At 37.5% G+C, this 13,572-nt stretch overlaps 1 protein-coding gene across 1 annotated transcript in view; it reads left to right on the forward strand.

Annotated features, from left to right (window-relative positions):
• disp3 (dispatched RND transporter family member 3) overlaps window positions 1–13,572 on the forward strand; it is a 78,742-nt gene that overhangs the window by 28,046 nt on the left and 37,124 nt on the right. The window contains exons 8-13 of the mRNA XM_077223673.1: window positions 566–730; window positions 2,796–2,957; window positions 8,157–8,288; window positions 10,100–10,236; window positions 12,777–12,946; window positions 13,129–13,259. Of these exons, the coding sequence (XP_077079788.1) occupies window positions 566–730; window positions 2,796–2,957; window positions 8,157–8,288; window positions 10,100–10,236; window positions 12,777–12,946; window positions 13,129–13,259 (897 nt within the window). The remainder of the gene's footprint in view (window positions 1–565; window positions 731–2,795; window positions 2,958–8,156; window positions 8,289–10,099; window positions 10,237–12,776; window positions 12,947–13,128; window positions 13,260–13,572) is intronic.

Here is a 13,572-nt window from a genome sequence, read left to right on the forward strand (position 1 = left end):
CACTCTTCTCTCGTGGAAACAACTCAGTCCGTTTGCCAGTGTGCTCTGTTGCAGTCGCGTGCGAGTCCCAGGCCTCTCTCACTCCTCTCTCATTCCCGGCAGCTTATATGCGGTCTCCACGCCAATCACTGCAATCAGACACAGGTGTTCATCATCTGCACTTGACCCACTTACTCACCGCACAGCTCGCTGACTCGTCTCTCACTACAGACTTCGCAAAACCACGCCCCCCTCGCCACATCAACCAATAAGTGACTAAACGGCAGTGGGTGGGGCCTATGATGCGATAACGTGTAACTATTCGTCAATGTCTTGCTCTGGAGGCAGTCATATGCAAATCGCACCATTTCCGCAATATCAAAATGAGACGTTTTTGGAGCTTGATGCTTTGTTTATAATGAGTAGGACGTTTTAAGCTATGAAACTTGCAGGATGTTTTAATGGTACAAAGACCTCTCATATGTCAAAAGATCAAGGCAAATTACATTTCTCATGACATGACCCCTTTAAGATGAAAACCTTGGTGCATTATCTGAAATTGTAGAATGTCTTGATTTCTGTCCAGGTGTGTATGAGTCTGAATCGGATGCTGCCCTGCTGTCGCTCACTGTCGACGCTCCTTTGTCCGTGTCCTCTGAGGGCAGCGTGGGAGTTGTCAGTGCACACCTTCAGAGGCTCCTGAGACACTGGGTGGCAGAGCCTGTCATCGACAAACGGAAAAATATCATAGGTCAGTAACATTTGTGATAATTAGGAACATTTGTGATTACCTCAAAAGACATGATGTGCTTTCACAATACTCACATTAGTTAAGCATCTTTACTCATTTGCTCTCAGGCGCAGACAATGCTCTAACAGATTGTTCTGTTCTGTACTGTCTGATGTATGTCACGCACAAAACTGCGGGAACCTTCCACTCTGATTGGCTGGTTTATATGCTACTTCTGAAGTTGTGGTGCACAGGCTTTTATCAGTCTGTCTGAACCCAAAGAATTGTACAATTAAGGTACAATAAATGCTTCAGCTGAAAAACTAGTTCCTTGATTTGCTAACATTTGTGAGTTTCATGTAAAATATCATATAAGATTTTAATTTGAGACATTTGATAGCATGTAAAAGAGATATCCTTGAGTGTACATCACTTTGTGTGCAGTGCTACAGTACTTCAGATTTACTCACATCAAATAAAAACAGACTTTTGTTACTTTGCCCTTGTGAAAAAGAAGTATACGTTAGCAATTAAGTGCACTTATTTTTCACAAGAGTGGTTACATGGACAGTTCCTGGCCAAAATAAGCTGCAGTGTGAACCAGACTGTTAGGAATATACTATTCTGTTTCCTGCAACAAGTAATCTCTATACTCTCTCTATATATAGTATGTATGAATAGTATGCAAATTTTCGGTATGCATAAAATGATTGGATGTGCAGTGTGATGGATGAACCAATAATATCAGCTACGTCTGTTTCTTGACTCATTATTTGACCAGACTCCCAAATGTGGAGACATGCTTTATTGGCTATAATAACTGGACACCGTTTATTGAATTAAACATGCAATGCAATGAGGTCATGTGACTGCAACGTTTGCATACTAGTGCTTGGACTACTGTGAATAGTGTAGAATAATGCTTATATACTGATTTGCTTATTATTTTAAAAATAGTTTGCAATATATAATACATACTGTGCAGTTTTAATGTAGGCTACTAACATTCTGCTTGCTGCATACTGCATAACACTGTATACTGCCTACTCTTTCTTAAAATACTAGTACATTTTTGACACAGTCAAGAACATTTACAGATAAACTTGGAAATAATATGTTTTCTTTTTTTTGCATTTTTTATATTTTTTATGTAAACGTCCTTTTGGCAGTTTGATGAAATGATTAAGTCAGGTGCATTGTGGGATGCAGTACTGATGAACTGTTCTCTGGTTGTATACTGCGTATTTTTTGTACATCATTTAGACATGCTATGCATAACCTACTATGCAAAAAATAATGTGAGTACTAGTATGCTGTAAATATCTTACCATAAGTTTTGTTATGAAAATTATGCTACATTTTTTTTTAAATTCTAAAAATTTTGTTATGAAAACTGAAATCAGAACTAAAATTATATTGGCAACTAACTGCATTATATATTTTTTATTTTGACTCATGGATTATGTATTAATTTGCTTGTTTTTTGCTTTGAGTATAAGCAAGGCGAATTGCAAAGAATGCATACACAGGTATAAATGTTTGATAAATGATTATCCAAAAACGAAAAGAGAGTACAGTAGTGAACTCGTGCAAGTCAGATTCAGATTTTTTCTGCTAATGTACACCCAATTTGTGCATGAGTAAGATGACAAATTTCCTGGCTGTTTTGCTTCAGAATCCCTGTAATTTGTTTCTTATTCTCAAGGTCAGTCTATTCACAGATTAAACAAAAGAGCTATAAACTGCATCTCTTACGTATGTGTCTGCGACAATGCAATTAAGCTTGTATTAGCATGGTAGAGTGTAACAAGAAATTTCAACAAACGCCCATTGTGTATATGCATATTTATGCAGCTGTATGCATGTCAATAAACTAAATTAGAGCCAGGTTTCTCCCAGTCCACCACCGCTCTTTCCTCTTATTAGGTGAGCAGCCTGAGCAGTGTTGAATCAACGGCAGTATAATTATAGACTTAATACAGTCATGCATAATATAGCAGGATGCATTTTAAACCCAGCATTAGCTTGTTGTGATAAACATCCTCCCCCATCCACATAGCACATCTAATCCTGTCTGTTTGTTTAGGTGTGTATGTTCTGGTTCTGCTGGGCTCGGTGTGTTGCTGTTGTCTCCTGCAGCCGGCCAGTCACGCGCCTGTGCTGTTCCACAGAGACACCAACCTGCAGAGACTGCTGGACCTGCGCAGTAACCTGAGCGCTCAGGGGATCGCCTGCCATATGTGCTCGGGTGGGCCTTCTAAACAGTGCAGTGTTTCACTCTCGTGGGTCATAGAAAACGATTGCTTGACTCATTTGTGCTGCATTATTTAATTAGACTACAGATTTTCTGCTCATGGCAAGATACAGTAGATGAAGGCAGCGGTCAATGAGCCGAAACATGAGTAGAGACAATATTTGGGTGTCAGGAAATAGCTTTCATCAATAAGCCATTAGGTAAGGAATAATATCTGCTTTGCACCACGTTCTAGTGTCACCCACAAGGGCTTCATTTTTTGTGGTTATGATTGGCTGACTGTACATTATTTATCACACAGGGGACATGAAACTAGACCAGCCTTGGAAGAAATTGTTTTTTATAACAATGATCAATTATAGTGTTTAGCAAAAATATTCAAGCACAGAAAGCAATCATTTGACCAGAATCAGAATGTTACAAGTATCCTATGTAACAAAAACATTATAATGCTTAAACTAGCAGTTGTTATTTATTCAGTCATAAATATATGAAAACGTAAGTTTCGACATTGAAAATCTGAGATTCAAAATCTTGAACATGGATTTTAAAATATGTGACCCTGGATGACAAAACCAGTCATATGGGTCATTTTTTTTTAAATTGAGATTTATACATCACATGAAATCTGATTATATAAGCTTTCCATTGATATATGGTTGGTTAGGATAGGACAATATTTGGCAAAGATACAACTATTTGAAAATCTGGAATCTGAGGGTGCAAAAAATTGAACATTGAAAAAAATCACCTTTAAAGTTATTCCATTTATGTTCGCGATTGTGCTCCATTCACTCACAAAAATAAATGTTTTATAAATCTACGGTAGGAAATGTACAAAATATATTCATGGAACATTATCTTTACTTAATATCCTAATGATTTTTGGCATAAAAGAAATATTGAGAATTTTGACCCATGCAATGTATTGTTGGCTATTCCCACAAATATACCTGTACTACTTAACACTGGTTTTGTGATCCAGGGTCACATATGTAAAATAATGAAATGTTATTTTTTGTTCCCCACATAATTTCCCATCCTTTCTCTCTATATCCTGACAAATTAAAGTGGCAAATGGCCCAAAAATATACACTATATGGACAAAAGTATTGGGACCCCTGACCATTACACCAACAGGAACTCTGATGATACTTCATTGTAAATTCATTCATTCATTGATTGGTCCTCATATGGTCTTTTAGGGTCATAGGGCTAGGCCCATCCCAGTTTCTGCAATCTAAATACATAGACAATAGCTCCTTTCACATCGGGTAGTTCTAGGAGCTTAGTTCTAGGAACGAGCAACCAGGGTGGTTCCCCAAGAACTAACTGTTCACCTCGGACATTTTCCTGGTTGCATTTGCACAGCCAGTAGGAACTCTGAAGTGACGTAAGCTGGGCTTGTTGATGTGACTTTTATTTTGATGGCACTTAGAACGGCACAGGCTGAACACACAGCGCTCCCATTCTACATCTTCATAAGTTTACGCTCTGTTTAACAGTCCTGTCTAATACATTATTGCTGTTATACATTATAACAGTTATACAAAGAAAGTAGACATTATATGAAATATATTAGCATTTGCTGTGTGGTTGATGCCCAATGTTACTAGCTGAGCAGAAGTACATAATCATGTTTAGCTTGGTCCAAAGTTGCGCTGGATTTTCTCCTTGGCGTAAAGGTTGAGAGGTCCATCTATCACTGTTTTCCATGTTTGTAGAGTTAGTTCATGGAGTAAATATATAGGCTATAAACTTTTTGTTTACATGGCGTTTTTTAATGGCGGGTGCTGGTGTTTCGCGTGCGTTCGGCTGATCAACATACACTTATGTCACTGGTAGTTCCTATAGTGCTGGGTTAGACCGTACTCTGAAGTAGGAGCTAATTTAGTTCCCCCAAAAGGAGTTCCAAGACATCAAATTATTCCTTATTCCTTCGGTGCAAACACGTCACGGAGTTGGTCTCACCTTTGAAGTGAAGGCTGGTAAGCTATACTTGAAATTTGTCCCCTGCATTTAACCCATCCAAGTTAGTGCACACATATTAAGAGCATTGAGTAGTAAACACACACATTACAAACCGTGCACACACACACACACACACACACACACACACACACACACACACACACACACACACACACACACACACACACACACACACACACACACACACACACACACACACACACACACACACACACACACACAAACACAAGCGGAGCAGTGGACAACCATTCACTCTTTCACTCTGGCATGCGGGGAGCAATTGAGGGTTAGGAGCCTTGCTCAAGGGCACCTCAGTCTTGCCGGAATTGAGAATAGAATCCACCACCTTCAGGTTACAAGTCCATTAGGCCACAACTGCCCCTTTGCAGCTATTAGAGCTTCTACTCTTCTGGGAAGGCTTTCCACAAGAAGTTTTGCCCATTCATCCAGTAGAGCACTTGTGAGGTCAGGCACTGATGTTGGATGAGAAGGCCAGGTTCGCAGTTCTCCGTTCCAGTTCATCCCAAAGGTGTTTGATGGGGTTGAGTTCAGGACTTTGTGCAGGTCAGTCCAGTTCCTCCACACCAAACGCATCCAACCATGTCTTTATGGACCTTGCTTTGTGCACCGGGGCACAGTCATGCTGGAATATAAAAGGGCCAAACTGTTCCCAGAAAGTTGGAAGCATAAGGGGTCTAGCCCAACCTCTTATAAACAGCCCCATACCATTATCCCTCCTCCACCAAACTTTACAGTTGGCACAATGCAGTCAGGCAGGTAACATTCTCCTGGCATCTAGTAAAGTCCATGAATCAAAGCATGATTTATCACTCCACAGAACACATTTCCACTTCTCCAGAGTCCAGTGGCTGCATGCTTTACATTGGTGATTGTAATTGGTGATGTGAGGCTTGCATGCAGATGCTCGGCGAGGAAACCCATTCCATGAAGCTCCAGCCGCACAGTTTTTTGCTGATATTAATGCCAGTGCAAGTTTGGAACTCTTCAGCTATGGAATCAGCAAAGTGTTGGTGACTTTTAAAGGGTTAGTTCACCCAAAAATGAAAATTATCCCATAATTTACTCACCCTCAAGTCAAGAGGGAACTCTGACCCGACGCATGACGTATTGACGAACACGGAAGCACAGAGGATAGAGTAAAACAAAACACTGGTCACGAATTAGAAGTCTACAAGGAGAATTTTTAAAAAAAAATGTGGGACAAGCTTGAGTTTGTTGCTCAGCTCTATTTGTTGAACTGCTAGAGGTGTCAACTCTCACCTAAACTTACTCATACATCCTATGTCATGCGTCGGGTCAGAGGTCACTCTTCTACCATAGCTCGACTCTGTTGTGAACTTGCATATGGCCGTTACCAGAAGCTAGTGAGTACAGTTTATAAAGTTGTAATTCTGGATATTTTTCTTACAAAAACCCATCACTTCGCTTCAGAAGGTCTTTATTAACCCCCTGGAGCCATATAGGTTACTTTTATGATGGATGGATGGATGCGCTTTTTGGGCTTCAAAATCTAGGGTACCATTCACTCCCATTATAAAGCTTGGAAGAGCCAGGATATTTTTTAATTTAACTCTTGATTGTGTTTGGCTGAAAGAAAAAGTCATATACACCTAGGATGGCTTGAGGGTGAGTAAATTATGGGAGAATTTTGGGTGAACTAACTCTTTAAGCATCTTGTGCCTCAGCACTCGGTGACCCCGCTTTGTGACTTTATGTGATCAGAGTTGTTGCTGTTCCTAAATGCTTCCACTTTTCGATAATACCATTTGCAGTTTACCTTGTATTATCTAGCAGGAATACCATTTCACAAACTGCCTCATTGCAAAGGAGGCATCCTATCACAATAACACTTTGAATTCACTGAGCTCTTCAGAACGACCAATTTTTTTTCACTAATGTTTGTAAATGCAGTCTACAAGGTTAGGTGATTGATTTTACACATTTTACACATGTGGCAATGAGTCTTGATTGAAACATTAGAATTCATTAATCAAGGGGTGTGTCCCAATACTTTTGTCCAAATAGTCTATTTCTAACTTTTGAATATAACAATGTCCAATCAAGGTCTGGGGTCAGTAAGATTTATATTTTTTTAAGAAACAAATATTTTTAATTCAATTTTTAATTTCTAGGTATGGTGAAGGGTATGTGATGATGTGGGGCGATTTTTTTTCCAAAGGCCAAGGGAACTTTATCAGGATGCATATTATCCTGGATCCATGAAACAACTGGCCTTTAAAAATAAAAATCTGCCTGCCTCTATGGGAAATTAACATGGGGTGTCCTGACTTATGCACCCTGTATTTTAAGGAAGAACATTTATTTATTTATGATACATTATTCATTCACAAAGACAATTGGTGTCCTTAAAGGTTGGATTTTTCCTCATTTTTTTAATTAAGGCATTAAGATCAATTTCCAAAAGATGATTTTTTTATTCCTCTTTTTAGTCAACTTTAGCATTGGTGTGTTCACTTATACTGAGCACTGTATATACTGTATATATATATATATATTATATATAAATATATGTAAAAAATACATATGTATTATATAATTTGACATTATATAATTACATTACATTACATTATATGTAAATATAATTTACATTATATGTAAAAAAAAAATATATATATATATATATATATATATTTTTTTTTTTTACATAAATGTTGTTCTTTTGAACTTCCTAGTCATCAAAAAATCTTCATAGTAAAATATTAAAAAATATCATGGTTTCCACAAAAAAAATTAAGATGAATAGATTGATTCTAATAATATTTCACTATACTACTGTACTGTATTTTTGGAGTACTGTATTTTAGAAGAAACTTCTTTTTGAAACATTAAAAAACCTTACCGACCCCAAACCTTTTGAACAGAAGTGTACATGTAGTGTACATTGCATACTGCTAATGTTGCTCATGTACAATTATGATATCAAATGAGAATAGCATGGTGCTGTGATTAATGCTACGATTAACATAGTTGTGTGGTACTGTACACCCAGATTCAATACTAATAATACTAGTAATAATATTAATAATACTAGAACTAGTACTAATGCTAATACTACAATGGCACATGCCTAAAAAATTCCACTGACTATCTCTATATTTGGGACATAACAAAGAATAAAGCTGTATAGACTGACATGTCTGACCTCTCTGTGTCTCTCAGGTGTTTTTATGGAGCGACCTCATAATCTTCACAGTGCTGCTGATTTCACAAGCTCTACCTCAGGGAACCATCCCACAATTCCCTCAAACCAGTCCAAACCGGCATCCAACAGCATCGCACAGACGCTCGCAGGTTTGTTTTTCTGCTCTTCTGGGAGGAATGTGTGTAAAAACACTGACACCTGTTTTATAAAAACTTAATCAGTATCTGATGCATTCCCTGCTGCAAAAAACAGGTCATACTGTACCAGCTGGTAAACCGGGTTCAGAACATGGGTTAATCTGCTCACCCCACCAGCTTAGTTAGAGGGGTTTTACTGGCTCTAACCAGGTTGGCCAAGATGGACAGTGGTTTGCAAAAAATGTTTGTGTTCAGCATCCCCTATCCATCATCCAGGTCAAAACACTTCCATCAATGTTATTGTCTTCTTCACTACGGTTTTACGTTCTGTGCCATGCCAGAGTAGATGTTTAAATATTGCAGGCCTTATTCTTTTACAAGAAGTTACAAGTATTTATTATATTTAGTTAAAGTCCCCATGTGGTGAAAATCAAGCTTTTAATGTTGTTTATATGTCTAAGTGTTTTTAATATGCTTTAAGATAAACCATGTGCAAATTCGTAAGTCACCACCATGGCTGAGTATTTCTCTTTAAAACTCCAGTGAACCAAAGACAGTCTCAAAAACACGGTTTGAAATCGCTGGTGTTTCTGACGTCAAAAACTACCTGGTAACCCATCAGGTAATCATGTGATCGTCAACGAGTGGATCTCTTATCTGGTGTGAGTGAGTGGAGGCGGGGCTAATTTGCATATTCATAGAACCACGTATACTAAATGAGGCAAGGGTGTAGAGTTACATTCAGGCTATTTTAAGGCATGAAGTGTTTTGTTTTGTTTTTTCCAAGGAAAAAAATCAAATTTTTGTGATCAAATTTTAAGGGATAAAATTAATTGGACTAAAAGGGGACTTTAAATATTGCTTCCAGTGCCCCTGGTGTTCTCAACTGATCAACTATCAGCTACCATACTGCAACTTACCTATAACAAAGTCCCTTTAAAGGAATAGTTCACCCAAAAATGAAAGTTCTGTCATCATTTACTCACCCTCAAGTCAAATGTGAATTTCTTTCTACTGATTAACACAAATATATTTGTAAGAATATGGGTAACCAAACAATTGATGCCCCATTGACTTCTATAGTATTTTTTCCCTTATACTATGGAAGTCAATGGGGCCCATCAACTGTTTGGTTACCCATATTCTTACAAATATCTTCATTTGTCTATATTCCCACAATTAATTAACTTAATGTGCTGTGGAAACTAAAGTTTGGATGTTATCTTAACTGCAATGGATTTTTGAAAATCAAAAAAGTCTGTTGTTATGCAGTCTTTCCTCCCTGAACAGTGACTGCAGTCTCTAAATTGAAGATATTTCACTTTGAATCGTCCCCTTAGCAGTCGTAAAAAAATTTTGGGAGGACCATGTCATGGGCAACATATTCATATAAAACATCACTTATTTTACGAGGCACACACAGCTATCTCACATTTAACTCTTTTTCCGTGAAATCACAAAATAAAATGCAAACAAATGCACCCCATTGTTGATCTACATCCACTGACATGCTGTTGCAAGTTTTATTGGTTAATAAAATAATCTATTAAATCCAAATTAACGGTTTGTGTCCATGTCTATTAGTTTTGAGGTCATAAATGCTAGTGCACTCATAAACATTGACAACATTCTGTTTTCTGTATATGCAAACCATAATGGCTTATACCACCTAGCACAAAGGGTCAAGGGTTGTCAGTTGAACTGTCAGTTGATAAGGTTTCACAAAAATATTATTTTAGACCTCAAGCACTACCCTTTCAAAGTTTAGGGTTGTTACGATGGTTTTTATGTTTCTGAAAGAAGTCTCTTATAAAATTTTGCAGGTGGTCTCCTTACTGTCTATGTGTTTATACTGGAGAAGAGCTCTGCTGTTCCTCTATATCGCTATTCACTCAGTGCCAGTGTACCTGCACCCTGGCAAGCATCATCGGCCGGGCACGGGGATGTGCCATTCTTTCAGGTCTGTATGGCCACACACACACACACACACACACACACACACACACACACACACACACACACACACACACACACACACACACACACACACACACACACACACACACACACACACACACACACACACACACACAGATAAACACCAGGACTGCGTGCCGTTCGGGAGATAATTGAGAATGCCTTTAAAATCCGGTTCCCTTTCAGTCGGTCACGTTCGACGTACGGGATACATACGTAACCGAGACGTTCTGTTCCTGATTTAAATTTGAATTAAGGCAAATAATGCACAAATGTATTTTGGATTTAAGAAAGCAGAATTAAATTCACTAGGAAATTAAACATACCAGTGTTATTCTAGGATTATTTAGAATCTAAATATTACTAAAACACTGGTATGTTTGAATTCATAGAGAGCAAATTTATTTCTACTTTAAAAGCTAATTCAAAATATGAATAAATGCAATGATAGCTACTAAAATAGTATCTCAAATTTAGATACTATTTACTCGTGTTTTGAATTAGCTTTTTTTATTTTTATATTTTTGGCTTTCATTTTAATTTTAGTTAAAGTTTTGGTAGTTTAAGTTTAAGTGCATTTGTAATTTTTATTAGGGGCCAAGCACAGAAGGTGTGTAGGCACGTTATGTATCTGTTAGGGTTCTTATTATTTGGGCCCAAGCACCAAATGCACCCTTTTAATTTTCCATCATGATTTTTTGTCCGCCATTTTGAAGTTTATGAAAAACCTTTTCAAACTCCTCCTAGACCCTTGCTATGATTTTCACAAAAATCAAACTGGATCAGACCATGCCAACAAAAAGTATTGAGGCTATATGTCCGCAATGCTTTATCATATTTATGCCAAACTTGGTGTGTGTTATGACAACCATAACCTGAGGCTACCTGCACAGTTTTGGCACAGTGCCCCCTAGTAGTCAGGAAAATTTCTTTTAATTTATTTTGCTTATGTTATTGAAACTGGTCTAAATAGATTCCTGAAGTCATACCGAGAACTGCCATTTCGAATTTCCTTCAAAGCGTAATCCGTAAAGCGTAAAGCGTAATGATGCGAAATCCTCCTATACAGTTGGTCTGATTTTCACCAAATTTGAGTCAGATCTATGGCAGCAAAAAGTAATGGATTTTGTGTTGATATCCCAAATAAACCATTATCATTTAACGCAAAGTTGATGGCATGATGTCAAAGATATATTTTTTGTTTTAAATTTATATCTAGCTTTAATTTATTTTTATTTCAGTTTTACTGCTTTTCTTTGAAGTTTTTCATCTATTATTTAATTTCAGGTTTACTTCAATTAATGAAAATCATTTTTTATTAGTTTTAGTTTTTAATTAACAATAAGAACACTGGACGCTCAACATAAGGACTTGTGTTAAAACATTAACCAGAAACATTTAATGTTATTAATAACCAGTGTTTGAAACCCATTTAAATATGTATTTATATGTATTTATTTTATATTATATTTAATTATAACTTTCTTTTTACTTACATTTTACTAATTTATGTAATATACAGACAGATAAAATTTTTGATGTCAATATTTAAAATAAATTTAAAATTTTAATCTGAAACAAATGGGGTGGTGCAACGTTTTGTGCAGCAAAAACAAAACCTGTTTTGGGAGTTTATCAAATATTTTAACAGTATTGAAATATGTTTGATTGGTTGATCCGATTTTACATATAAGGAAATAATTAGTGAAATTAATAATGTGTTATAGTGTAATTAATAATATGTTCTATAACACTGGTGTTTAAAGGCCCGTTCAGTCCAAGAACGATAACAATAATGATAACCATCATGAAAATTATTAGTTTATATATTAATATATTATATATAATTATATTAGTGTCCACACCTAAGTGATTCCAATGATACCGTTGCTTTGTGTTGTTATAGTTGGTGTGGACACTGCTGCTCTTTTATTTGTAGATCTATATCTTTATTGTTATTGTCCTTGGTGTGAACGGGCCTTAACTAATGAAATTTCTCAGTTGTGCAACTGTTGAATTTCTCTGAATTGCTGTTCAGTAAATTCCTTGTCATTCCAGTTCAACATCCTGTGAGCCAAGGTCCATTCAATTTATATTCAAACGAATTAAGTGGGAAAAAGCTAATTATTTTACATTTACATTTACACACAGAGGCTTGCATGATTGCCAGTATATTTACTATATTAAGCAAAGAAAAAGAAAAAAAATGGTTTACTCGAGCACAAACAGTTTTGTCGAGAGACAGCTGTGATAAGCCATTTTCTTGAAAACATAATTGTGGTTGGCAAATGTGTTTTTCACATTGCTTATTACTTCACTACACAGACAAAAACCATTACCGCCTGTTTGCTAATGCCTCAGTGAAAGAAACTAAGCTTTCGATGTACACAATGTATTGCGACGCCTCTGGAATTCCATCAGTCCTGGCGTGTGTTTGCATCACCTCAGCACGCTTCAATTGCCCTTATAGCCCCATTCCATCTGAGCTGACAAACACTGATCGATGTGTTGTCACGGTAACAGGCCTACAGCAGTCCCCATAGCAACTTCAGCACGCGGATGACCGTGTGTGTGTCTCACGCCTATCACCCCCGCCCTCGCTGGATGCTCACACTGCGGTCATGTGACGGCAGCCGTCGCTGGAGATCAGAGTTTGAGTTCTACGTGGCTTCGGTTGAGCAACAACACAGCAGGCGAGTGTGATGTTCACAGATGAGCCGTGACTGATTGAAATCATTTTTATTGCTTTCATTACTGTGCAACATTTAACCCTGTATAGTCCTCAGTGCCCCATTTGAACAAATCAAAATGCCTGAAAATGATCTTGGATTATAATAATCCAGTAATTTATCTCATGTTTGTGTATTTTTGAAAGGAAGCTGTATTTTGCCCAACACACCAACAGCCCGTACCCCAGTCGTGTGTGTGAGGGGCCTCCGGGGTGTGTGTTCAGCTCTGGACCCGACGGACCCACTCAGGGCAGCTTTTACACCCCACTTCCTGCTGGTACATGCATGGTTTTATATGTATTTGAAGTTGTGCATAATGTAAGGTTGTGGTAGATCATTCCCTTGTGAAAAAGAAGTACACTTAACTATTGAATGTGCACTTTCAGGACTCTTTTTCTTAACACACTTATATATACTTTTTTTTTTAAAGTGCACTTTGAAAGTGAAATTAAAAGTCTTACCTGCAGCTTTTAGTGGGCAGAATTAGACACATTAGAGCGATAACCCAGACAGCAACATAGTGTCGGCCCAGATCCGGCCCACATCTGGTACGTGTTGAATCCACTTGTACCAGATGTGGCCCTGATCTG

The sequence above is a fragment of the Siphateles boraxobius genome, unplaced genomic scaffold (assembly GCF_051911475.1).
Source record: "Siphateles boraxobius isolate OS27281-9 unplaced genomic scaffold, OSU_SipBor_1 9, whole genome shotgun sequence".
Lineage (NCBI taxonomy): Eukaryota > Metazoa > Chordata > Actinopteri > Cypriniformes > Leuciscidae > Siphateles > Siphateles boraxobius.